We start from the raw sequence: 27,206 nt of genomic DNA, 5'->3' as shown, positions 1-27,206 counted from the left end.
CTGTTTTATCTTGGTATGGTTTATTTTGGGATTTTTTCTTCTTAGGAAACACCTGAACCAGATTGATTCCTCTTAACCTGTCTTGAGAAGCTGAAAGACTGACGTCCAACAAGTTATTCCTGTTTAAACCAACCAAGCTTTAAATTTGCTGTCTCTCCTTCCTCCTAATAGTTGGTGATTGGATACCACATCCTGGGAAATCCTACTGTTCACCAGATATTTGTGACTCCTCCTCCTCCTAGAGAAAAGTAAAATTGTAGCATGTATTAAGATGTGAACATCTCTCTGAGATGGACTGAAAGGGCAAGGCAGATGGGATCCTCACACGTGCAGTTTTTCTAAGTGAATTTTTAAAGCCTATGGGTCATATGGCAACCTTCCTCACTCCATCCTAACACGGTACTTCTACTTTGATTCAGAAGTGCCCCCTCCAGGAGCCAGAAAGGCCAGATGTCACTCCTTTCCCACTCCATTTTTTGCTTGTCTACTAAGACAGCAGATGAAGGAGAGCTCTTTATTATACTGGCAACTACTGTTCACTTGGAATTGGAAGGAAACCCACAGCTCTTCTCAATATCAGATAGCCACTCAGTGCCAATTGGAGATACATTTCATTGGTAAACCAGGAATTTATTGCCATTATTAAGTTATGGGAGCTCAGTTCATACTGATAATTCTCTACAATTAATATATAATACAGGACATGTTGCCTATAGGATACTTTGTGAAGGTGTTTATTAAGGTAGTCTGTGGGAAAACTTACTAGTGTAGCCAATGTGACCACTGAGGTCCCAGGGCTCTAACTGCCTCTATAGATATTCCATTCAAAATAAGTAGTCGGGGGGGGGAGGGTGTTTAGCTTATGTCATTTTGAAAGTGAAACAGATTAAGCCAGAAAAAGAGTGTTCTAGTTTGGAATAAGACTATCCATATAGTATGCATCGGACGATTTAATTTTACCTGTTCCAGTTTCCCCCATTGAAACCACCTTTAAATGGGACTAAACCCTGTGTGCTGCTGAGCCATCAGTTTCTGGTCTCTCTCAAATCTTCAGTCTACTGTGTGGTTTCATGACTGAGAAGTTAGGATTATATGAGCATTATGATTGTTTCTATAGGAGCTTAAGACCATAGTGAGTGAGTAGACCTTACACCCAAACTTTGTCTTAATTGTTGTTACAGCGCTACAAATGCATACGTTTGACAAAATCATTAACTACTGCCTGTAACAATCATTAGCACTAAAATACATAAAATTATCCTTATAACAAATTAGCATGTGAATTTGCTTGTGCTTGAGAGGCCATTCTGCAAAGCTGCATGTGAGTTCACCTCACTGTATGTACCTTGCTTTTAGAAGCATGTCCCATGATCCCTTAAGCTGCAGTAAATTCAGCTGCTCTGTTATTTCTTACCCTTTGCAAGAGCTTACATATCTGTAGCTCTCTGTCCCAGCTGGTTTGGACACCTCTTCATGGCAAAATGGGAAGTGGGCAGCCCAGATGAAGAGTTTCTCTTGGGATTTAATCTATTGCTCTTGACAGACAGCATAACTATCAGGTGAAAGGATTTTGTAAGGAGTATCTGAATGAAAGCTTGACTCAGCTGTGAAGCAGATATATTTTTAGGGCTCTGCATTAAACCCACCAGGGTTTAATGAGTTGCTACAGGGCAGCTAAGTAAGTGTCAAGCTAAACTTTTAAAGGTACTGTAATCTGAAGTATTCCTTTAAATCTCTTTTTCTGAAGATAAAACAAACATCCTTGTTTTCATTTGCTCTGAGAGAACCATATACACATAGTTACTGCTGATAACATTACAGGTCGCAGGATGAGCTGTTTCCTGAGCCGTGAAATTTTCACAGTGTGAACCAGCATCAAAGCCCATAGCGCTAAGGGCTTCCTCCCCATAAAGTTTTAAAATGTCACATAGTTGTATTTGGCTATTGCAATAGTTCCACTGAACCCTGAATATTGTGTAGAAAATGTAGAGATTAGAAAGCAAGTTACTTGGTCATGGTTTTCTTGAGTGTTCAGCAAGTTTCTCAGGAACTGTGGGATTCTCAATCAAAAAGCATTTAATCTAGTGTCACTGAGAAAAATACTAATTCGTTGCACTTCTGAAGTGCCTCTCATCTAAAGATAGAAAAGCTTTTTCACAAACACTGCTGACTCACACTGCCCCTAGGAGATATGTGCTATTACTATCATTTTACATAAGATAAAACTGTAGCACTGATATATTTATTTAAGTCTGTACCTGGGCAAAGAGCCCCACTTCATGCATACAGTGAGCAGACAGACACAAGCAATAATTCTCCAGTTTCTTTTCTGATACTTCTTTTACTTCTTATTACTTATACATATATATATAAATGTATATAGAACTTTGGAGAACATAAACCATGGTAAGTAACATCACTACATATTGCACGATATAATAATTATGGCACTAGGTTGTATATATAAGTTGTTTGCTGGACAAAATCCATCAATTCTTACAGCTTTTGTAACAGAACCTAAGAAGTAGGGATAGGAAATCGGAATGATATTTAACATGTCACAAGACATTTCCAATATCTGCATTTCTAATGATATTTTGTAGTACAAATATAGAGGAAATATTCTGTGTTACAATGAATCGTCCAACTGATACTAAGTCAAATCAAGCAACCAACTCCCAAGGAAGGATCTAGAAATCAAGAAGCTTGAAAGAGAAACTTGCAACAACTTAAGTCTGAGGGTCTACATATTTGCATATGAGGGCTTCATTACTGATCCCAGATTCTAGGTCTTTAGGTGAGGCAGTGCAAGCAAGAGAGTCTTCAAATAGAAAAAATACATATATATACATGGGTGTGCACTTGAACCTTCTTTTTCCTAGAAGGAACAGTGCAAATAGATTCCAACTCAAAGCAAACCTAAGATATGCACATGAAGTTCTCTAGACTTAGATCCATGTTGCTGTAATCAAGTTGCAGTTCCTGAATCCAGATGCTTTGCATTTGTGGTCTGGCATAGGCCTTTCTCACAGAGAGAAGACTAAAAGAATTTCCAACAAAACAAAGAAATCCTTGCATTCCAAATTGTGGATTTTCCTAAGCTCTACTGTTCTTTGTTGAGTTTTTTTGTGTTTATTTTGAAAACTGTATTGTAGCAACTCTACTCACCACTGCTAACTGAGGAGGCTGACTTTTGCCTTTCTCACTCACACAGCTGGGGACTGAAGGATTCTTCTTCCTCCTAGTTCCTGCATACAGAGTGCCTGTTGATGACAACAGTCATTATTTCCACATACCTACTTTTAAAAGAAAGTTGGTTTAGGAAACAAGAATGCTAACAACAAAAGCTCTCTGTTTCTTCTGACTCTATGGAAGAACATTTTAAATAAAGCCACATTGGGATAAATATACAATCACATGCAAGGTCACTAGCTGTCACTAAGATACCTTTACTTTAAAGAATCAAGCTCTCTCTTGCAGACTTTCAGTTGATTGGATATTAGCAAGCATTCGTTGGCCAAAATCACAGTTGTGCTGGCTGTCCATGAACAACATGTACTTTTCCAAAACCTTAGCAGCCTCTGAATGGAGATCACGTCATTTTCCTCCCCACTGTCACTTTCCCTTTAGTTGATGCTGTCAGACTATCTGACTTAATCCATCTCCACAAGTTTCACTGCAAAAATCATTGTCTTTGGCTCCCTGTTTTTGCTGCCTGCAGTTCTCCATAAATTCCTGACAGGGAGGGAACAAACTTTTTCACTCCTTGACCTTGGATATTTGTCAGTTCCTTGAGCTGTGTTCAACCCTAATCTCAGCCTTGAACATACTTTTACCATGGAATCAGCTTTTAAATGACTCCACATTTCTACTGACATGAACACCACCTTTAAGCAAGTTCACTTGGAGATTTCATAAGGGCTGCGTATTGTTATTACATGAGAGCAATTTTCAGAGGTGAATCTCCGGACTTCATTCTTTCACTCCATTATGTGACTCGGTCACAGACTGTATGTTGTAATGGGTGACAAGAAGATAAAGGGTCATCCTTAGTCATGGTTTCGTGAAGGTCAGGTTGTTCTGCCAAAATTATCTGGGAGAGAATTGCTTTTTCACAGGCCAACCTGACACTTGCTACCACAGTTTTTCCGTAGCAATAAGCTTGCAAAAGAAGCAAAGGGCAGTAAATGTACTTTTCATCCAGACACCTCTGCTTAGCAGTATTCACATCTCAAAGGCACTGCAGCTCTCCAGATTTTCCTTTCAGTGGCAACTGGAGCTTAAGAGTGCCAAATGTATTAGCACATCTCAGCGTGGTGACAACATTTTGTCTGGTAGGTGATGCTAATGACCACCAAGCAAGCTGGCTCTACTGACTTTCTGAGGCAGTTCACAGGACAGCCTGCTTCATACATCCTACTGTTACCTCTGGTTAGCCAAATCAAAAGTAGCAGAGGTATTTGGATTTCCTAAATTCTTAAGAAAGCCTCTTACCAAGGTGCTCTCTCTCAACAAACCATTGCTAAATCTTCCGTTTTTTTCAGTGACACTGAATTATTCATAATGTAATGTATTTGACCATGATAGAAGGAAGTGAATTGAAAGAGCTGTGCTTGTTTATATTGTCTGAAGATGTTGGCAATAATCTTGCACAATTTCCATATTTGGCCACAAAGAATTATTATTCATCCCCTTGATTTTCCCAGGTTTTTCCCTCGGAAACAGGTCAGAATGATCTGGTTTGTTTTGTTTTTCATGGAACACTGAAAGTACACAGATGCACATTACATAAGTGTTTTTTAAGCAGTAAACAACAAATAGCTAAGCAAATAATTTTGACAGACTAGCATCCTTCCTGCCAGGTAGGGAAACACAAACAGGTCAAAAAGTATCAAGGCTGAGAAAGCAGGGATAAAGAAACCAGAATTACTGTGTTTCTCGTAAAATGATGGTACAGCATTTGGTACCTAATAAACAAAGCCAGGGTATTTTGATAGATTTCTGTCACCAGAATGGTGTCCTTTACTGGACCATCCTTTTCCTTAGCACTGCAGAACCTTGGAATTCCAGGTAATTAATCTGCACCCAGTGAGAAGCTGAAAAATTATTTTAGGGTTTTGAAGGCTACAGAAGAACTTAAGCTGGCACAGGGCACAAACACACTCAAAGGTGTAGACTACTGGAGCACTTGACTGTCAGCCAGCATGAGTGAGGAAACAGATGCTTTGCTTTCTGTCTTATTAATGATAGGAACAGTTAATTGACCTGCACTAGTCAATTGAAATACTGGAGAAAGCAGCTGACTTAGTTTCTTACCATGGGATATCACTGTAATATCTTGATTGACCTCTTGCTACTCAGAAAGTAGCATCTGTGTGCTTGTACATCACTTATGTTATTGCCAAGAATATGTCCTCCTCCTAAGGCAAAAGAGAAGAATCTGCAGACATTTCTCACTGCTCACTGAAAATTACATAGGCAGCCCCACAGACAATGGAATCCCTTGGGACAGGACAAAAGAACAAATCCATCATGGTGTAAGTGCATCTCATCTCACTCAACTCTTCAGTTTCTGGGACAAAAACCATCAGAATCAGCGGGGGAACAGAAAGCTAGCAGGCTTGATCAACCTGCTAGAGAAGATGGTGATAGGATTCGGCTCCTTTTCACTGAAATTGTACTAAATATGTTCCTTGTCTGCAGGTTCAATTTGCCACTGAAAGCTTAATTAGCTTTCCTCAGCAACAGGAAACATTCTGATTGACAAAACTCGCTGGTTTTGGCTGAGGCTTCAAAGTGCTTACTTCACAAATACATTCCACTGTTATTTTTAAACGCCTTCCAAAATTCACAGCTGAGCATTTTGATTCAGAGTGAAATTCATCATCAACAACAGAGAAACACCATCACCAGTAATGCATTTCTGAGGGAAATGTGAGGTAGAAGCCCAGCTCGAACTTTGTGACCTATGAAAGCAGCAGTTTTTCCCCTCTTATCTTTCTGTCCAAGAAGAAAATGGGGCTACTTGAGTGAAAAGGAAACCAAACAGTCAGCTCAACAGCTAAAGACTATGAATTAAAGACAGTGAGAAACGAAGCTTTTTGTAGGTAACTTGCAAGGTCTTTTGTTGTCAGCACCAAAGAAAACTGTTCAGAAGGGCCTCGGGAGGGACTTATAAGGCAAAAGAGGACAAATGGTAAGGTGTCAGTTAAAATTTTATATGGATGGGTATGTGCTGAAAAGAACAGCTACCATACACCCTACCATCATCTTTTCAACTGCAACAACTCAAGAGTAAAGTGACAGGAGTCACTGGAACCGGGTAGTGGAAATCCTGTTCTCTAGCAGCTGTAAAGGTAAAATGCTGAGCTGATTGAGGAGGGGAGAGGTAAAGAGCTGTCAAAACACCATTATGCCATTAAACACACTTTGTTTTCTACTGAAATATGGTGGACTGCTGCTACTAACATCCCTCAAAACAGATACTGAAAGGATAATGTTTTATTATTATAGAGGAGAGCTAGGAGCTAGAAAGGATACAACGGGTGTATGAGAAACTAAATACTTTAAGCTAATAGGCAAATACCATCAAACGGTATCCTCTGTGAGGCCCATCTCTGCAGTTTTGATTGGGCCTTTGTGCTTCTGAAATATGAGCATATTCTGAGCTGATAGTCCAGTAAAATTAAGTATCTAAGAGGGAAATGCAAAAATATTTGAATCACCAACTCAGTTCAAAGGCATTGACCTAACTGTGCTGTGTTATGGCATCAGGAAAATAACTAACCATACTTAAAGATAATAGTGATTAAAAATGTGCTTGCAGAGGAAAACAAGTTAGCAATACTGATTTCTGCAAGTCTTGCTATTATGAAGCATTTAAGAGCATGTTGAAGAGCCCTTAATGAATAAGGAAGCTTTCTTTCACCAGGATCTAAGCAAAACTGCATTTATGCATATGACTCTGGACCCCAGTGTTCATGTCAGTTATAAGGCTGCTAGTTAAGAATTTTTAAGAAGGAAAGAAAAATCACAAAGGGAAAAAGAAAGTAGTCATACATTTCAAAATCGTTAGTCCATCATCTGTTTGAAAGTCATCATTGCACCACCCTCAGTAGTAATGTCTAATGGCATAGTTATAGAAATCTGATTAAAGCACTTGTAATTTTTGTGCTGTAATAAAATAAAAATGATGCTTACATCTCTAAATTAATTTCTAGAAAAATCTGGCAGTAATACATACCACGCATGAATATTTATCAGAGGAAAACAATGGTAATACTCTTAATTTTTAACCTGAGATCTTGGATATTGTTAGCTTTCCTGGCAGTATTAAGAGGCATAATTTCATGATTCAGTTGTGAAAAGATCTGCAAATGAGCCATAAGTAAATAAAGTTGAATTATTTTTTTGCAAAGATCTGAGAAAGAGAGACTGAGGGTATGCAGGTTGCATGTGAAAACCTACAAAACCCAGATATATTTAATATGTGACAGACCACCTTGCTTTGAGTTCTGCCTTCAGAGCTCCCACACTCAGGAATTAAGTCTACAAGCAGGCACTCTCTACCTGCCTGCATCCCTGTGCCCTGGAACAACGTGACTTCATTACAGTCTCAGGAGCTGGTTTGGTTTGGTTTCATACTGATTGCTTCATTGGAAAACATTTTAGTCTTAACGGCTGTTTGCAAGGAAAAAAAAAAATTAATCTTGAAACCAAATTAGCTTGTGACACAATATGGGAATATAGCCAAGAGGACTGCATGCAGGTCTCCCATATCATAGCAGCAAACTCCCTTTAGCTTGGGAAAAGCCCTGAGGGATGTTCTGCATGTGTCCATAGCACTTTGGGTTCAAAAAGGAGCATACCCGTGGAGTGGAGATGCCACTTCCCTCACTGGCTGTACTCAAGTTCACATCACAGACCACTGTCAAGTGCACAATGGCTTGCTCTTGAATGAAACTGAGCCAGAAGATGTCCTCTGGAGACATTCCTCAAGAACTCTAGATATTAAGCAGGAATTCAGACAGAAACCACCTTGTGCAGTCCAGTGGTGAGCATGAGTGGGCTACACAGCAGCCTAGGAAGTTTCATTCCTACACCATCCAGGGGTAGGTGCCCCTCATAGCCTGTTGGATCTGTCTAGAGCTGGGACAAAATAAGTCGCCCTTGAAATATGTACAGGGTGGATGCCAGGTTTGCAGCATCAAGGGGTGTGCTCTATAGACTTGTTCCTATTTGTCTGCAGCATTTGCTCATCTTAACACAACCTCTGATGCCACCAGCATCGCCAGGTGGCAGGTGCCAATTCCCATTCTGTCACAAGCTTTTCCCTGTCCAGGAAGCTAGCAGAACAGATATGGGGGCCCCAGCTCTGCAGAATACCAGAGCAACACAGAATGAGACAAACTAAGTTTGAGTAAATTAGACAAATCAGGATTATACAAAATAGACACCTGGTAGCTCACGCTACCAGTGATTAAGACAGAGCAGGAAACAAACCATGAAATGAGGTCTATTACAACTGGCTTCACCAGGTTTTAATCTTCTTTGTCTGGATATAAGAGTTGAGAAGGATCTTCCTGACTGCCCTCACTGGTTGTAGGATTACTGTTTAGGTGTGTAAAGCTAATCAGGTGCATTAATGCTGGGTCAAGCTGAAAGGTTTTCCCTAGGCTGGAACTCCTAGAAATGGGGAAAATCTCCTGACAGCTGTGTAGTCACATATCTACACCAGTCACAGGGCCACCTCCTTAGTGTATATAAATAATTTAACTAGTCTTTGTTCACTAAACAAAGAATGAGTGTTTCAAAGCTGTCTTCAGAAGCTGGATACCTAGTTCCTTTAAAATTAATGGCAGCTGAGCACTTAAAACTTTCCAGTGATTTAAAATGCTAGGTAGAGTAATGAGCACATCTGGATCATTAAAGCTCCTTTTCATTTACATATTCAGCCTAAGCTTTTCTGTGTTTCACTTGGTCCTATTCCTTCTAGTTCTGTTTCCTGGATCTAAGACTGTTTTCTCTCCTGCTGTGATGGTTGAACCCCCTTGCATGACAGTCACCTTGCTTGTCTAACACAAATTTAGCTCTTTTCAATCTTCCTGAGCCAATCTCTTCAGATGCTTTTTCACCCTGTCATCTTCTCCTGAAGTCTTTGCAGCGTGTCCACAGCTTTCTGGGTTTGATGTACCCAAATTACACACTGGCTTTCTCACCACTGCCTAATTAACAATTCACAGGCAGTATAAGAGTCTCTTACTGATTCTTATTTAATTTTCTAAACACATCAGTATTAGTAACAATAGCCTCCTCACAGCTTACTGACACATGCAGCTCTATAGAACTTCCAGGGGGAGTGAAAGACAATCCACTGGGGTGCGAGAAGAAAATATTTTTGTAATATTAATAAATAGAATTAAATTTCAAAGTACTTTTAAAATAGGTTTAAAAAATCTTTATCCCATCCTTTTAAATTTCTATTGATGTGTATGCTTTACAATATACATAATGTATTACTGCAGGCATAAATGTATATAATTTACACATAAATAAAAGTACATATGTTGTTACTGGAATGGGCGTACAATTTAAGTTTAGAGAACTGCTGGTACAGAAGTAAGAGGTGGTAACATGCATGTATTTTAAGTCTTAAGCTATCCGTGTCAGAAAGTCCACCCCGTTGCCACTGTGCATGCTACAGCACATACCACATCTGCTGTTGAACTCACCTGGCACGGGGTCAGGCCTTGATGGCTGACATCGGGACTGCCTGCACAAGCTGCTGCCATCATTCCCCATGGTTAATGGTCTACCCAGGGAAAAGTGAGGGTGTGCAGGAGTGTTTGGGCTTTGGCACCAGGCACTCTGATTAGGGAAAAGGGATGCAAAGGTCTTTTTATCCCTGTAAACAGAAATTCAATTAAGTTTACTGTATTTCACAAATGTAGCACATGCACGTATGTGCACAGGATATAAAAAACAAGTATATTCTATCTACTACTGCATTATTTATTGTATTGCATTAGCATATTTATTATTGTATTTTGCCTAGGTTTACCATGTTTAATGCGCACATACATTACATTTATGTGATATATCTAACAAACAGCAAACATAGATTTGACACATTCTGCATTTAGCTGTAGGTGGAAAAAATGCAACTTCTGTATTGTTTGACATATGCATTATAATTTATCAGTTGCCTTTGGTTGTAATTCTGCCATCCTTGAACTCTTTGCACTGAATTTTTTCATCATTTCTCCCTGCTTCTGACTTAGGTTCTTTGGCATGTTTGAGCAAAAGTTATTTAGCCATTTTTGATACAAAGCTTGGGAAGAACAGCCAGTTCAACCTACGCTGGAAACTGTTCATCTTCTGAATATCTCCAGCCACAGTCTGGAGAAGAAATTTAGAGAAGAACAATTGCCCCAAACACAAGAAGGTTCACCCACTTTTTTTTTGTGAAAAATATATCCAGATTGGTCAATCCTTTATTTCTGAAATACATGTTTTTCTGTTGTGAACCTGGCTTAAAAGCCCCTGGAACCAGTATTCTGGAAGGGACTTAGAAAAAAAACATCAGTATTGCATTCCTCATTTAAAACCATTGAATGACTCAGCTCAGGGGTTCCTGTCTGAGACCTGGGTGCCCAAACTCAGATGCAGAAGCTAAAGCAATGAACACAATTTTTCATAGCACTGCCGATTTTAAGTTTGATACAAAGGCCAGAAGACATTTCTGAAGCAATTTAGGAAGCAATGGTTGTAAGTCCCTAGCCCAGTTCAGAGTGCAATGACCTGAGAGAAGACAGAGTTCAGGCCCATCCTTCTCAAGACAAAGGAAAAGAGTTCTCCAACTTTAACAGTTTTGCTGAAAGCTTTCCAAGTTTTGGTCTCCAAGTGGTGCCAGCCAAACACTTGGGACTCAAAGGATAATACATAATAATAAAGTCATATTTTAAGAAGAATTTTATCTTCTGCTTAGTCTTGATTGACAATGAATGCACTGCTCTCAGAAGCTTTGGTCTGGATTCCTATTTGAAGGTTAAGATTAATTCCAATTTTTAAAGTTCCCCAGCTTTTCAGGATTTGCTTACCAAGATGCTCATTTAAAACCATTTACTGACAGAGCCAGTCTGGCACAATGCTGCTATTAGAGTACATACAGTAAATGTCAGATACCTTTTAATGAAGTTTGGTCTTTTTTTACTTGTTTGCCATGGGTCAGCCATGTTCCACCCTGTATCAGTTCTTGTAGATTCCTGTTCCTTTTCATATTGCTCTCTTGTCGTAGAGAAAGTTGGTATAACAATGTTCTCAGGTTCTTCACTTTCCCCTGTAGCCATCAGTTCTTGCCTGGTGGTCCAGTAGAGAGGAGTGTACCAAGCAACAGCCTGATAAAAACCCCACCAACATATCACTGCTTATTTATATTCTACATCTTTTCATCAAGATAATTGTTTGTTGTGGACAAACTAGAAGGGCCGAAAGGGTAGGCACTCCTATGTATTTCAGAGTTATTTATCATTAGAAAGATAAATATTAATCACAACCACCAAATTCCAGCTTTTTTTCATTGCTCTTTAAAATCCATTTCCAGTCTTTAAATATATTTAGGTTAGATTCATCTAAGAGCCTTGAAATTCCACTGCTTCAATTCAGTAAATGAAACAAAAAAAAAGAGAGAAAAGAGGACAATTCTCCAAGTATGTCAAAGGCTGCTGAAGGAAGAAAAAGCAAACTGTTCTTCATGTCCACAGTGGATAGGACAAGAAGAAATGGACTAAACCTGAGGCAGAAAAAGTTCAGTTTAGGCACTAGCAAAGCTTTTCTGAGCATGGAGAGAGTGAGGCACTAAAGCATATTGCCTGTGGACATAGTGGAGTCTCCATTACTGAAAGTCTTGCAGAACTACCTAAGTAGCCACAGCCAGAAGCAATCCTGGCAGAGGTAATCACATCTCAAGTTCCCTTTCAGCCTCTGACTCCGTGATACTGATGTGATAGCAGGTATAGCCAAACTGAGCTAGAAGAGGAGTAAATGTGAAAAGGTGACACCAAAAGTCAGTGTTCACTTAACAGTTTGTAAGGGGTAAATTATGCTACCTTGGGGAAGCTGTGTATCTTACACTGTTTGTGAAAGTCACAGGTCTTTTCCATATTGTCAGTAGTGTGAGTTTGTCTAGACAAAAACTGCCAAAAACCATAGTTGCCACTGGACAACTATAGAGTAAAAAATTATCTTGGACTCCCTCTCATCCCCAGGTCAACACAAGTTTGCCTAAAAATATTCAACACGGTTGCCAAGCTGATGACAGTTACTAATGAGCAGCCATGGGCTGAATAGCCCTGGGCATAGCTGGATCTTTCATGGCTGTAACACATGGAAAAGGACAGTGGGCTGGCAATTCACACTGCTTCAATTGCTGTGAGGATGTTAGCCTTTCATTCAACAAGAGGTGTTTTTACTCAGTTCCTAATAATTAACATCCACAGAGGCAAGGTAAACATAGAGAGATCACAGCTTTGCTATGTCTGGATTGCTTGTGCTTGATTCTACAAGGACTTTAACAATATGATCCTAAATCTCTGAAAGAAGTCCAGTGATACAGCTGTTTGGGTAAGGAAATGCAGTGATTTTGCTCACTTGGCCACTAGGCTCACAGAGAATGGTAGTACAGTCAAGGCTTGTCCTAAATCTCTCCAGGTCCTTCCAAAGAAGATCCGAGGGAAATCTGTGAATCACCATAGCGTCTGCTGCCCACACCTGCAAAGAACAAGCAGCCATTAGGTTGAAGACAAAATGGCTCCTGAATATTTATACAACATAGAAGGTAGTAAAAACATGAGGTTTTACTTTTTCTTTTTTATTTCTGTAACACTGGTCACTATTTGATCTGTGAAATCAAAGCTGAAAGAACTGTATTTCAAGACTTGCAGCTTAGTTATAGTGATTATTTTCAAGTACCTCTCCTGCGGATTAACAGAGATTAGCAAAGGCACATTTTTCAAGGTGTGCTAGTAAATCCTGGGCTTTTTGGTCTGGCTTGCTGAGAGTAAGATTAAAAGTAGGCAGTTTCTTTTATTTTCTGAATTACCAGGGGCATTGGAAGAGATCTGTGATATCAGCTTTAAAATTCCAGTCTCTGCTTGATTTTGGATTCCCTCTGTTCATTTTCAATTCCCTCTTGTCTCTACTGGAGACAAGAAATTTTATGTACTTTTATCTTTATACAAAAGATTTAACAACACTGTGCTTTATAAAGTGAACACAATTATCTGTGACCTTTATCACTAACACAGTAGCAAAAGGACCCGTTATGAAAACATTTCTCTTACATAAGACGACCACAACAAGCTTTTGCAAACACTAAAGGATTTAGCAGTTGCCATCTGTGAGAAAATGCCTTCAACCATTTCCTGGGAGCCAAACCAATTATCATTCAATTTTAAAGGAGAAGTATCTAAAAAAAATATAGAAAATGCCCTCTTCAAAAAATGCTCACCATACAGCACTTTGCTAAGGTGTATTTTGTGGCTTTTTCACACATACATCAGACGACACAATTGACTGTAGCTCTTTTGAGGCACTGCCAGCTTGCATTTCCAGCTTTCTTGTAAGAGGGCTCACACAATGCTACATTGGCCCGTGCTGAGCTTGGTGATGAATATGGACTCTGCCTCCTTTTGTTTTGAGATGCCTCAGTTTTCATTTCAAGAAAAGAAAGAAGACTGGTGGTAAAAGAGGCTTCAGACCATATTCCAAGCATCCACACAGGCATCTAACTTGAGCATTTTGCCTCGATTCATCTGTTGCTCTCACGGGGAGCTGGGGCCTGGAAGTCCTCCCTGGCTATCAGACACAGACACTATTGTACATGAATTTTAGATGCAAGAGTTGTCAGCACAAATACAACCCTTTGAAATTAACAGAAAGGCAGAAATTTTCTGCTTGTGTATGCTGAAATAGAAGCTGTGGTGGACCTTCTACCTTCGTCTTTTACCTTGTTCACCCCAAAGCCCTTTAATTATAATGGGAACAACAACCTTGTCAATGACTTCAGTGCTGATCGGAGCATTTCAGAAAGGTCTGCCTTTGCGTGGCACAAAAGCCAACTAAGGGGAAAACTTTTCTGGGGAGATCTGCAAAGTATCTTGCAGCCAGCCAAGCAGTCTGCATCTTTACCCAGTACAGCAACAGCTGTGCCCTCTCTGAGTGCGGGTACATCCCAGAGGTTGCTGGAGTTTGCGTGCAGACGCCAACAGACATTCCTCAGCTACACCTACAACTGAGCCTTGGTCACATTTAGTTCATGTGTCCAAACCTTTTTCATTACCATGGATATCAGATGCTTATATTTGTTATTATCTATTTAAATCTTTTCTGGGGTACAATGAAGACATCTGACTCTTTGCATCTTAGATCCTACCTACCTCTCTAACTCTTATTCAAACAGGCAAAAAGATACATCTGAACTAGCTGGAGGGGAAGCAATCTCTGAAGAGCAGCAGCCCATGCACTGAATTTTTAACGTATGGTTCTGGCACAACATCAAAGGAGTGCACATCATCTTCATTTTACAGAATAGGAAATGAAGGCACAGAGTCTCATCATTCTGCCTAAAGTCATCCAAGGCAAAGCCAGGACCAGAGCCCCATTGCCAGAACAGTGGTTTATGGCTTTCTCTGCTGGATAACCGCTGTCCTCAAGTGGTGGGCACAGTCTGGAAGGCAGCATCACTTTTCTATTTTATTTTCACTTCAGGCCATGCTGTAGTGGTACCTCAGACTATACACAAAACTGTATTAATTGCTTCAGTAACAACACATAAACTCATTTCCTTTCAGGTTCTATTATTTGTAGGTTTCCGATACAAGGTTCACACCCTTCATTGGCAAACACTAGCACAACTCAATATTCTGGCAGTAGGGTGGTGAGCCTTTTAGAGAAAAAGTGACTGGAAAAAGTAATGTATCAAACAAGGACTTCCTAGGATAGCTTCCCATTGCTAGACAACATGAAATATGTGATGAATCATGAGAATGCCAGGCCTGTACTGATGATCAACATCAGGAGCTTCTGAATTCATCGTTATTTGTGAATGTTAGCCTTTCTGAAAATACAGACTTAAGTTTGACTCTATACCATGAGGCTAAGAGTGTACCCTAGTCTGTCAGCTGGGAAAAGGCACTCAAAGCTCTCACACTCACTGTCACGGTGGAGCTGGGCTCCATCCTGATCTCAGAGGGAAACCTAAATACAGCTACTGGTTGACCTTTGATGTCCTGCTTCAAGAGATAACCCCCAATGTTCTCATCTTCCTCAGTGGCATGGTTCTGGATCTTTACAAAGCATCCACCTTGATCAACTTCAGCAATTTTCAAGTTTCCAATAGCACTGAAAGAACAGAAGTTGATTTGAAAGCATAAAAGCATTGCTTAATTGAAAATATACATATATTTCCTCATAACAACTAGCCTAGATGTCAGTAATTAATGGTAAGTAAATATACCACAGGCAGAATATTTACAGCACTGCCATTCTACTTTTTATGCAGTGCCCTTCATCTGAAAAAAAAATAAAAACCCATTTGCATGAAAATCAGAATATTCTGTTTCTTTTTCACATTTAGGTAACATCCTTTGCCAACAGAAATAAAAAGATTCTTCGTGGGGCAAAAGTCATCAGTATACCATTTGAATTTGGTTTTGTCTAAATCTTTATAGGCTACAACCTCTAAGACTGCCTTGGGTATTTAGCCTGGTATGATTAGTAGGAGTTGTGTGGCTGACCCTCTTTGAAAGCTTAGAAAATGCATCTCATCCATCAATATGTTTTTCTCCTCCTGCCTCTCATTGTTTTTTCTTTAGTGGAGACAGTTATTCATTATTAACACTTTTTTATTAACTCAGAGGCCCCGTGCTACAAGACTGAGATTTCATCCCTCCCCAGTTTCAGGATCACAGCAAAGCAGGCTCTGGTTTGCATCTGCAGTAAGATCGGGGACTTCCTGTGAGCAGAGGAGCACTCAATCTCCCTTAAGCACTGGAAAATAAATTTATCACTTGAGTGTTCCTTTAAGTGGTGCCCATGTCAAGGGATCACTTGTAAACACTCAGTCCCAGACTGTAATACTCATCATAGGTCTTATTAGACAGGATAGGAACAAAGTCTAAGAATCATTCGGCTTTTGGTGCAGCATCTACCGCAATAAATGTAATTGTTTAGCACTGGTGCAGTGTCCTGTCTGTCTTCTGTGAACGTAGTGCATTTGCCCTTGCCATGCTCATCTTGTTCTAGTAAGTTTAAATCATAGATCTCTGTGTGTATAGTAAAGGTTGACCCAACAGCGCAGACAGCCTATGTGCTTCATTAACATAGCCAAATCCTCATTCACAATGTGACAAATACTGCCCACCCACTCCAAATAATTCAGCTGTGTGGTGTAGCAGTGAGTCACACTTGCTCACGACAGCCAGGCTGCCTCCAGGCTGCTGCTGGCATTGACAGATTTGGAAGCAGAGCCGCAGGGAACTGCCTCCTCCGTGGCCATAGATGACATGGATATTGAACGCAACACTTGGCTGCTTCTCCTTTGCCTTCCTGCAAACTTTGGGAACTCTAGAGCATCCGTCCTACCACTCCATCATGGTCTATTTGTGCTTCGCATCAGCAGGGACAGACCTGGAGACAGCTCACCAGAGATGCAGAGCCTTACAGGGGCTTTGACAGCGCAGCCAGGCTGAGGGGCTCCTTGACTTCAGACTCCCCTCTTCTTCTGGCTGCTTGCTTTCATCTGTCTGCCTCAGTTTGGCATGTTTCTCCTTCCTCCCTTCTCTTAGGACCACACTAAGCTGGACTGCTGAAATAACCTGGCGTAAAAGGTTTTGTGGGGATGTTATTTTAACCTGAGTAGTTTTGGCAGTCTCTGCAAGCTGCTGCAGCAGTGCAGATGAGGGGAAGAAGCTTTGCAAATGCTGTGACTCAAACCCTGTATGCTTTCTTCATACATCGCTACAGTCCTGGAGCTCCAGCAGTGCCTTAGGACTCCACTGGGCTCTAAAAGCAGAATGACACCAGCAACAAAGAGAAATCCCTGATATTTTTACCCTCTGGAAAAATGTAGAGCCAGTTAAGTCAATGGGAGAGGGTTTTTGAACTGTACAGAAAGCAAAGAACTTCCAGCTTTCCCATTTTTCTCTGTCTGTGCAAGAAAAGTGAAAGAAAAGTTTGGATGCCAAAATGTATCTAGGAGGAGGACAGGAAAAAGTAGATGAGGAAAGACACCTCCTAAAGTGGCCTTAAAAGGCCATTTTATGATGTAACATTTTAAATAGCAGAATACTGGTTGATAAAGGAGCGAATAATGAGCGTCAAGTGTAGTGCAACTTTCCCTAAACAAGACCTCGGTTGAACCTACTGAAGCTGAGGAAACTTGGGTACATAAAATGGGGCTGACAGGAGGTTTTGATACAACACATAGGGCTGGTAAAGGAGCAAATGATGAGACATGGGAATTTGGTGTTGGGAGCTGCTGAAGCAAGCAGCACAGAGCTGCCAGCTTGTGCCTATGCAATCCCCTGCCTCACAGCCATGCTGGCTGCTGGAGAAGGTCAGATCCGAAGCTGCAAGAGTTAAACAGCACGGTCAGTTGAGCCATGACTGAAGGTGAATATGGCAAGAGCTGTTAGTGATAAAGAAGAATAAATGGGTTTGATCATCCTTCAATATCAAATGCTTCTGAATCAATTGGGCATGCTCCTGTGCCAGCTCAGTGAGCACAGCACTTTTGATGGGCATGGGACGTGAGCTCATCATCATGCAATTCTTCCAGGCATAAAAATACAGCCTTCTGCAGACAGCTCCCAGTACCTAGAAGAGCCTAGGAGGAGCTGTTAGCTCTTGATAATCCTGGTCTGGGTGGGTGGCTCTCTGGCATCTCCCTTTTGTTCCTGGGAGTAGCCATCCACCAGTCCCCTGACTCAGCCCAGGATTAACAGCAATATGTATTCTCTGCCCATACACCCCAAACAGAACCTCCAAGTCAAGAGCCCCCTTTCTTTTGTTGACACATTTAAATCTAAAAATTAAAAAGCTTAATTGACTTTGATTAAGTCAGTTTTTCATATGGGCATGGGGTCTGCACATAGCAAAAGAGAAGGAAGTGGAAGAAGAAAGGAAGGAAAGCAGATAGGTCACACCCAAAACCAAGGACCTTAACTCCACTCACCACAAACTTAAGAGTAGGTATAATTCTCCTCATGTTACTCCTAAGAGAAGGCAAAGCTCTCTCACACAGGCATCCTCACACTCTTTCCTGCTGTTTTCCGCAGAGACTCCTATCTTCAGTCAGTCATCTTTGCTGTATGTGTCTTTAAATTGTAATTGGATAATCTCCCAGATTTTTGGGGACCCCTTTGCCAGAGAAATTCCTGGGGGTATAACTGCTATTTGATGAAATTCAGAGTGACTAAATTAACTAAAGGCTGACTAAAGATAAGATTCTTTCTTTGAACTGGAAATCCTATTTTACCAGCAACTATTTTTAAAGAACCCTGCAATAAAACATGTATGCTAGTGCCTTTATGTTCTAGTATAGTTTTTTTCTGCCAAACGAGACTCTGAATTTATGAACATCATGATCCATGTGAATGTCTCATTGGGAATTTGGACCTTAGCCTGTGCACGTACTACCCTTGACCTTAAAAATCCCAAATGAATAGGCACCATTTGAGCTAATTTCCCCAAACCCATTCGGTTTTTACTTTCCTCTCTAAATGTATGTGTAGCTCCTAGTCCCACATCAAAACCCTGTGCATAACAAGAGGGAAGGAGCTTGTGTGCAAAGTGAGACCTGCAGGATTTCTCTAAAAGCTTGTGTATGCAGCTAGCTGCTGGATGGCAACAGACTTTTGTGAGTTTAAATGAGGGAATAACTTCTCCAAGGAGATGTTCACTGAAGGCTTCAAAGCGTTTTTAGCAAGTTAGTTTACCTTTCAAATAGTGAACCAGTTCCTGTGAGACAGGAGCTAAAGTGCTAAAGAGTGTGTGGGAGAGGTTGGATTGTGTTGATGCTGTAGTTTCTGCTGCTACATCCTGACGTTCTCTGGTGGCACAGAATACAAAGTTTTCTGTAACATGCACAGCACTGCACGTTGCAGAGGGGAAAAAATGTCAGCGCTCTCAGTACCATAGGGTGCATCAGCCATGGGACCTACTACCTGCCATTAGAATGCCTTTTGAACTTGCTCCTCTCTGAGCTGACAGAGGTAGCAACAAGACATTTTTACTGTAAAACACACCATAAATTCAAGTCTTTCTGAGCTCCTAAGTCTTCAAGAAAGCCACAGGCTGATACTGCTATTGTGTTGGGAAAGGTTTATCTCCAGAAGTACAAATCTGTTTATTTGTATGCCAGCATATTTAACTGTACTGGAAGGACAGGACAGGAAAAGCCCTGGGAGAAGGCTCAGCTCGCTCTTTCTGAAAGGCTGTGAAATGTTGCATGCATAATAGCTATACACAACTGTAGGCCTGAAATGCCAAGGTTCAGCTGGGATCCCAAGTGCTTTACAGATCACGGCTTTAACTTAATTCACCCTTAGTATATAGCACATGCACTTAGTACAGAACAGATACTGATGATTTTCAATAGCCATGCACAAAATATCAAGTATCAGTTTCTATTTTTCCTGTTTTTTTGCAAAAGAGACACCCTGCAGATTTAATACTGCTCAGATGAGAAAGTCAGGGAAACATTCAGGGAACATTCTCATTGAACGGACACCACAACTGTCTCTATGCATCAGTGCCAGGACACATCTTACAGTATTATCACCCTCCTAGCTCACAGCTGATAGCTGAAAATCCTAATGCAGCGAGTCCCAATGCTTCTGAAAATTCTGATATCTCAAATCCCATCCATTTCTCAGCATGACATTAGTTAACAATCTAATTAAACATATAACCCTCAAGGTGCTTTAAGTATTTTCACATATTCTCAAAAGCAAATGGATGTAAATTAAACTCAATTATAAACAAGAAAATCAAAATATCCTAGTTGGCCAAACCCACATATTTCTACTAGTTTGTGTGTTGTGGCCTCATGACAAATCAGATCCAGCCATACTGCTTGTCATTTCTCTATAGAAGTGTTACTAAATTACATCTTCATACTGTGTACACTCACAGGATGTTGTATAATGCAATACCAAAATAAAACATTGGATATTGTGTACTACAATGTAATTTTATTTTTTTAATGTGTATAACAAGAAAGGGTATAGCTTAAATTCAAATTGAGTGGAATTAAAAACCCCCAACCTGGTAGTTTGCTAGCACAGTGGAATATCGTAATAGCAATGAATCAAATGAGAATGAAAATAGTTGCTTAATTTATGCATTAAACAAGTTTAACCACACACAAAGCAAACTGTCATTGCCTTTTACTCTTTATCTTCAACAATTAGCAGAGCTAATGACTTCTTTTGCTTTCTGTATGATAAAAGACAGGGTTCAATCCCCACTGGAAAACAGTTCACACAAAACAAGGAAATGCATAAAGGGGAAGGTGATCTCTTTTATCTCCTAATATTTATCTAGAGTTATTCTCCTCAGGCCCAATCAAACAGTAAGGTGTCTCTCATTATTTGGAAACAGCCTTAGAGCTCTGAACATAACTGGAGCTTTCATGCTGGCTTTCAAAGGTATCTTTTCATGGCTGTCCCTGTAATGTCCTGAGAATTACACAGATCTCTTTATGAAAACATATGGAAGGAGCACCATGGATTTACAAAGACTAAGTCCATGAGAAAAGTGCATATAAAGTCAAAAGAATTACAAAACGAATGAGAGCAGGGAGACCAGTAGGCACCAAAGAGCTGGAAGTCAGGGAAGCACTTTATCAAGTGCCTCTCAAAATATTACCTCCCGTTGGCTTAGACGTAAATACTGTCACAGGAACTGTCTGAAGGACTGCAAACAAGGAATAATAATAGACAAGGGGGTTGCATCTCATATGTTTCCTATAGGGACAAAGAGTAGCTGTCGTTTCAACAAAGCATTTTCACTTGTGCAAGGGGGAATGAAACAGCTGGTTAATAAAATATGTAGATAACATCAAGTTGAGAGAAGAGGGTAGGGGAACACAACTGAGTTCCAGAGAAATAGTACAAACAGCCCTGGAGAGCTTAGAAATACAGGAAGGAAATAACTGAGATGCAGCTCCTGGAAAACAGTACACTAATTCATCAGGGGAGAAATAGCATTCACTGAAGGGAAAAGCATTGAGAGCAATAATGTTGAAAGAAGGCTAGGAGGAAGCCAATGAACCAGAAAAATACTGATAATTAACAAGGAACTATAAAAGTGTACCAAAATTATGAATGATCCAGGGACTAATTTATGGGGGAAGAAAAGCAAAAGAGCTAAAATGATTGTCTTCAATAGATAATCGCAGGGACATGTGATACCAGAATTGGTATAGCATGTAGTGGGTGGAAAATCCCCAAAAGGAAAAGGATTTGTGTGACTATCACCAATTAAATATCACTGTAAAAGCAGAAACGTAGGTTGACTATTGTAAAAGCAACCTTACCAATAAACACATGCAGGCCTATCTGCTGAACAACACAGTGGGAAGCTGTCTGTAGCAGACAGTGTCCACGTAGAGGCTACCCTTAAAACTGGAGTTGTCAACCATTGTCATTTCTCTGAAGGAGACAGATTCAAGATAACGGAAACCAGCTGAGGATCTGTTTTGATAGGTTATTCCCACCCTTAGTATATGCAAAGCTAACTGAAAGATGGGAAATGTCTTTTTGGGACAATTAGCTTCTCTAGGAGACAATACTTTACTTTTTAATGGGGTTTCTAGGTGGGTATAAACCATATACAGCCCAGTTATTCCTTTAGCTGCCTGTCACTGCCTTTGATAGCTTCATGCAGCCCACATAGTACCCTCTGAAGTCCCCTGCGTTATCAGTTCTATTCTTGGATTCAAAGTTAGGTGGGATCGGTCAAAGACAAGGCCAAACCAGCCATAATGTACTGTGTTTCTGCTCCTTTTATGGACTACCTTCACAAAGGGGGGGTCTTTGAATTTGTATTCAGGAATATTGAAAGGGACCTGGTAAAAGAAGGGTAATTAAGCCTTTCTGAAAGTGAAGTCCAATTTGGGGACAGTTGTCCCTAAAGAAGTGAGTCAGATCCTTACATTTCAAAGCCTGTGATGTTCTCCAATATATAAACAACATATAAACAATATAAACAATAACCCAGTCTCTTATCAAGGGTTTGCCTGTGCTTCGCAGCTCCTGTACAGGAGGCATTGCAGCAAACACCATCTCTTCCCTACAACCTGAAGGTGAGTGCCAGCTGTGCCTGTACCTGGATGCAAACTCTTGGTACTCCTCATAAGCAGAACGTCTCCTAGGATTCTGCATGCATCTAAGGCTCTGGGCAATCTTCCTTGAGTCAGTAAACAAAGGGCTGAAGCTCCTCCGTCCTGGCACTGTCATGAAAAGGCTAAGGTTTCTTGAGGAAGCAGAGTTCCAGCTCGGCATTTCAGTACCATGTTCGGGCTGAGCTGATGAGCAAGCAAAAGACAATGACACTGAGTTATGCAATATTAACAGAAAGACAAATTATGAGAAACAATATTTTTTTTTTTCTTTTTGTGCTAGCAAAATTGGAACATTTTACTTCCTCTTTGCCTCTTATTGCAGCAATGCTTAGCAAACACTCCTCTCAAAGTGTTAAACCTATGGCTATAAAACAGAGCACAGCTGGTAAACTGAGTATTTTCTTACTGACATGTAGATTTATTACATCATTGGAATTACCTTGGGTACCGAAAAAACAATAAATTATGCCATCAGTGGTGTAATTGTCATCCTACAATTTCAATCCTGTTAGACAGCATAGCATCAGCTGTGAGTAGATAATGAATATATCAAGGCTCCCTTCCAATTACAAAATGAAAGTGATAACATCCCCTGATCCTCTTTTTGTTCCTTTTTTCAAATATAAGTGTTCAAGGGGGACTTTGCCAGGACTTCCCATTCTGGCAAAGGCAGGTAGAACCAGAGAGGGGGAACTTAACTCTCATCAAAGACTCTACACCAAACTAAATCCTTTTCAGTGCCTGTTTCTCAGACTGTACATTTGAGGTTCCTTCAATACTTTATGTTGTGTCTTATACAAGACTCACTCCACCAGAAAATCTATCTCTAACCAGACCTGGTGGGACAGCCTTAATCTTGGGGGAAGATGCATCCCTCAGCTCATATTAGCTCTGAAATGATAGAGCAGATATGTAAGCAGACTTGCTTATATGAGTGTCTGGGTCAGACAGCATTACTGCAATGCAGATAAGCCTCGCCAGATCACTGGGAGTGTTGTCTACAGCGTTACATTTTTTTCATATGAGGATTTTTTAATTACCAAAAAGAATGCTAGAAATTCTGTAGTCCCTTCTCCCTGTGCATTTCATCATGGCATGGCTATGGCACAGCATCAGACACTCCTCAGTGCCATTTGTAATCCCTTCCCTTGGGATTCCAAGGGAAGCACTATTCCAGCCCTTGGACAATGCTGCTGGTTCACTTGCCTGCATAAAACTAGCAGTTAGTGGCAGGCAAGTGTAATAGCACAGGGGTAATAAGACGGTGAAATGCTACAGCACAAGCCATCTAAAGAGAAAGGTACAGCTGGTCTACAGCTGAAAGTGTGACTGATTTAAGAACCAAACTAGGAAATACTGAAGAATGGCCTTTGGGCTTTTGGTAGCAGGGAAAGAGCACGAGGGGCAATGAACTCCCTAAGCCAGGAACTAGAAACATTGGGATTTGTTTTTCTGGGCTGGAGACTTTGGTAGATCAAACACCCAGAGCGACAGCCGAACTGGCAGCCGCAGGGTGAACAGACTGTGTTAAAGCTGCTTTTCACTGATGTGTCAACAAGCCAGTCTGTTCTGAGATCAGACCGGTGGTTGCTTTTGCTGTTGCTAGGATCTAGCGTTCTAAAAGAAGGCTTTTGGGGAGCCTCTAGGAGGGGCCCTGACACTGTTGAAATTCTGTGGGATCAAATGACTAATTTCCTTATGTTCCTTTGGAAACTACTGTCTAAACTGTGGTAGTGCTCCACAAACACTCAGCAGGGGAAAATGCTGTGGGGGAAGCCTCCAGGAAAGCATCTGTTGGGCAGAAAAAAAATCTCCTCTCCTATGGTATCCCGAACTCCAGGAAACCTCATCTCCATCAGCCATTAAGCTGCCTTAAGTAGTTCATCCTGGGGCACCATCTCTGTCCTGTAGGCTCTCCTTGTTTGGGTTTTGTTTTTTTTTTGGTGCTGTTTTGCTTTGGTTTTGTTCCACAGCAAGGGACACCTATACCCTAAAATTCATAGTGGAGTGCTTAGGAAGCTTTCCTAAGGGAGAAGAGGCTCTCAGTTCAAACTCACCTTGTCCAAATCAGTGCAATGATTTTAATCATGGTTTTCCACTTAGGAGGCTGGATTAACTTCCAGACAACAGTGTGGAGGGGAAAAGGGATCTGACCGCAAATCTTGCTCTCTAATGTGCTTCATTGTTTGCTGGTAAACATACGGGAACCTGAGGGAAGGACTTGAACTTAGTGGCAAGCTCACACTCCAAAGGGTGGAACAGGCCCACTGCTTTCCACATATCTACCTTGCATCATATGTATAAACATGCCCTAATTTTCTTGAAGTGGATCATTAACTAAAGACGCGACTGGGAGGACAGGCACAAACAAATGTGAGCACGCACACATGTGCACGCACACAGTTCTCTGTGGGAGGCGACATCAGCCCCTTTTCCTTTGAAGACTAGGCCATTAAAACACTTTCACAATCTTTTCTCCTTTCAGAGGGCTGTTCATAGCAGGAGGACATACACTCCTTTTGGACAGCAGACAGACTGGGGTCTTTCATTGTTTTCTAATTTGTGGGGTGAAATCCATCTTCATTCATCAATACACTGGAGTGATCAACATTGGAAAAAACCCCTCTCCCAACCCTGGGGCAGACAAGCGCTGCTAGAATAAGCTGCAGCTGCTCCCTCCCAAGCCCTTCATCACAGCGCTTCACCAAAGCTAAGTGTTTTGATTTGGTTCAACAGGCAGAAATGAAACATTTCAACTGAAGAATGTCCAAGCATTTTGTCTAGGTCAAATGAAACATCTCGTGCTTTCCAAACATGCTGTTCCCCCAGCAGCTGAATTAATGAAGCCTAGTTTATAATGACTTTTCCCCTTCATTCTGCTTCCCCATACCCCTGTCCTGGCTTCATCTGGGCTCTCCTCCTATGGTTAATAAATGGGAAGGAGGAAAGGCCATACCAACCTTTTCTTCAAGAACAGCACCAACTGTATCTCTCATGTCTAAAGTAAATACTTTTAGAAAATCTATAAGGCCTCATCCCTGAGGACACTATTCAAATATTTTTATTCCCCCCCAATGACAGTCTTTCCATTTTTATGGTTGTACAGCTCTAAACCAAGTGCCAAAATATCAGAATTGCCCACTGACAAGAAACTCTAGTCATAACTATGTTTCAAGAGCTGTGCTGCATCCCTCTTTCACAGGATGTTGAGCAAACCCCCTGGTACAATTGGCATCATCACTCTGATCTGTGTCAAAGTAACTAAAGAGAATTTAAAAATCTATGGGGACAAAATGCTCTATTTCGCTGCAAGGTATGTAACAGAGATTCGTCCTCCTTTCTTAGGCCTCCCTTGCACAGAGCAACACTCACACAAATCCCCACCCAGAACCAATTCTTCTTAGACTTGTCCTGTGTTTCTGTGAGAGCCAAAAGATCTGGTGGCCAAGTGCAAAGCCTGAGCCTTTGCCCCATGAGCAGCACTCTGCTGCAAGGTCGCTGGTGTCACTGCCCTCTGCCTCACAGCACAACACTTGAGAAAATGACATGGAGAAGGAGGCAGAGGGTGCAGAACCTCTGCTGGCATTGATGTTGCTCTCAGCCTCATCCTGTGATTATGAAACAGTCACAACATCTGCAACAGGGAAGAGCTGGATGCTCACTCTTCAGCAGCTTAATCTGGACCTGTCATGGCTCCCAGAACATGTGCATGCATCTTTCCACAAACCTCCACCATACCTCTATGTACTGCTTGGAGCACGGATGCAGATTTTTCTACATGGGAAAGCTAAGCCTATTATAAGACATGAAAATAAAAGGTTCTTTTTACATATGGAGTACTACTGCAGCTACACCCATTGTGAAACACAAGGAAATAACACCACTTAGTCCAGGGAACACAGGAATATTCTCTACCACCTGAGGCCTCACTTATCACTCTCATGTTTGGAGATATGAGCAGTCCCAGTCAGAGAGTAGGATATGAAATGGTATGTGGGCCACTCCACTCCAATATAGCCAAATATGACATACAAAGAAAGCCTCCTCTCAAGCTATACGGTTGCATTTTTACACTGTCTGCACATGGACAAATAAAAGACTCTGGTTTCTGTCCTAAATACAAACCAGTTGAGTCTCCAGAGGCTTACCTGTGGATCTCCTTTGCAAAGCCTGAGTTAGGCCAGAAGATTGTGCCAGACTGGGTATGTCTGTGGTCCTTCTGTCAGAGGGAGGAATAGGTAAACCCACCAAGGTCATGACTGAAGAATTCTGTGACCCGTCTAGTGTGGAGCTTGGAGCGAAGGAGCCTGCAACCGATAGCTGAGACCACCAGGAGGACATCATGTCTCTGCTGTATGAAAAAATGACCCTTCAGTAATTTGTCAAGTAAACAATCTTTAAAACCAAACCAAAGCATACATTGGTCACTTTGTCTACTAAATAAAAAGGAAAGCAAGAACAGGATTTTATATGGGGACAAGTCATATCACTATTAACCTGGAGAATGATTTCTCAACCTCTTCCTCATTTTAAAGTGGACACAGTCCTAACTAAGTAATACTACATCGTGATACAGCCAACAAACCTATCTTCAGCTCTGAGTAACATGCTTGTACCATCTAATGTGTCTTCATGCTGGATTGACTGTTTGTCACATCCATCTGAGCAGGTCCATATCTGTGATGAGATCTTTGCATTCTTCTAGGCAGGTTGTGGCAGCTTCTGGCTGAAATCTGTAAGTCTTAATTCTCTTCTGCGTGCCAACACGGGCATGAGCAGACAAGAGTTGAGCAAGTAGTGT

General features: G+C 41.0%; 1 protein-coding gene across 2 annotated transcripts; it reads right to left on the bottom strand.

The window, feature by feature from the left end:
• Positions 1–26,752, bottom strand: LMNTD1 (lamin tail domain containing 1). Of its 2 annotated transcripts, XM_057424470.1 has the most exons (8): positions 26,554–26,752; positions 22,390–22,588; positions 15,213–15,399; positions 12,649–12,768; positions 11,185–11,396; positions 9,732–9,904; positions 3,169–3,263; positions 1–238 (listed from the first exon to the last, which is right to left on the bottom strand). In XM_057424470.1, exons 1-8 carry the CDS (start codon positions 26,747–26,749, stop codon positions 203–205), a joined length of 1,218 nt encoding a protein of 405 aa, XP_057280453.1. In that variant the 5' UTR covers positions 26,750–26,752; the 3' UTR covers positions 1–202. The 2 variants fall into 2 exon arrangements, with proteins under 2 accessions (XP_057280453.1, XP_057280444.1); XM_057424461.1 differs by lacking the exon at positions 12,649–12,768.
• Between the last annotated feature and the right edge of the window lie 454 nt (positions 26,753–27,206).

This window comes from Pezoporus wallicus, unplaced genomic scaffold (genome assembly GCF_028554395.1).
Source record: "Pezoporus wallicus isolate ANWC-B61680 ecotype Strahan unplaced genomic scaffold, APGP_CSIRO_Pwel_v1 scaffold_3294, whole genome shotgun sequence".
Taxonomy (NCBI): Eukaryota; Metazoa; Chordata; class Aves; order Psittaciformes; family Psittacidae; genus Pezoporus; species Pezoporus wallicus.
The sequence above is the reverse complement of the archived record's forward strand: the minus strand, read 5'-3'. Positions and strand labels throughout refer to the sequence as shown.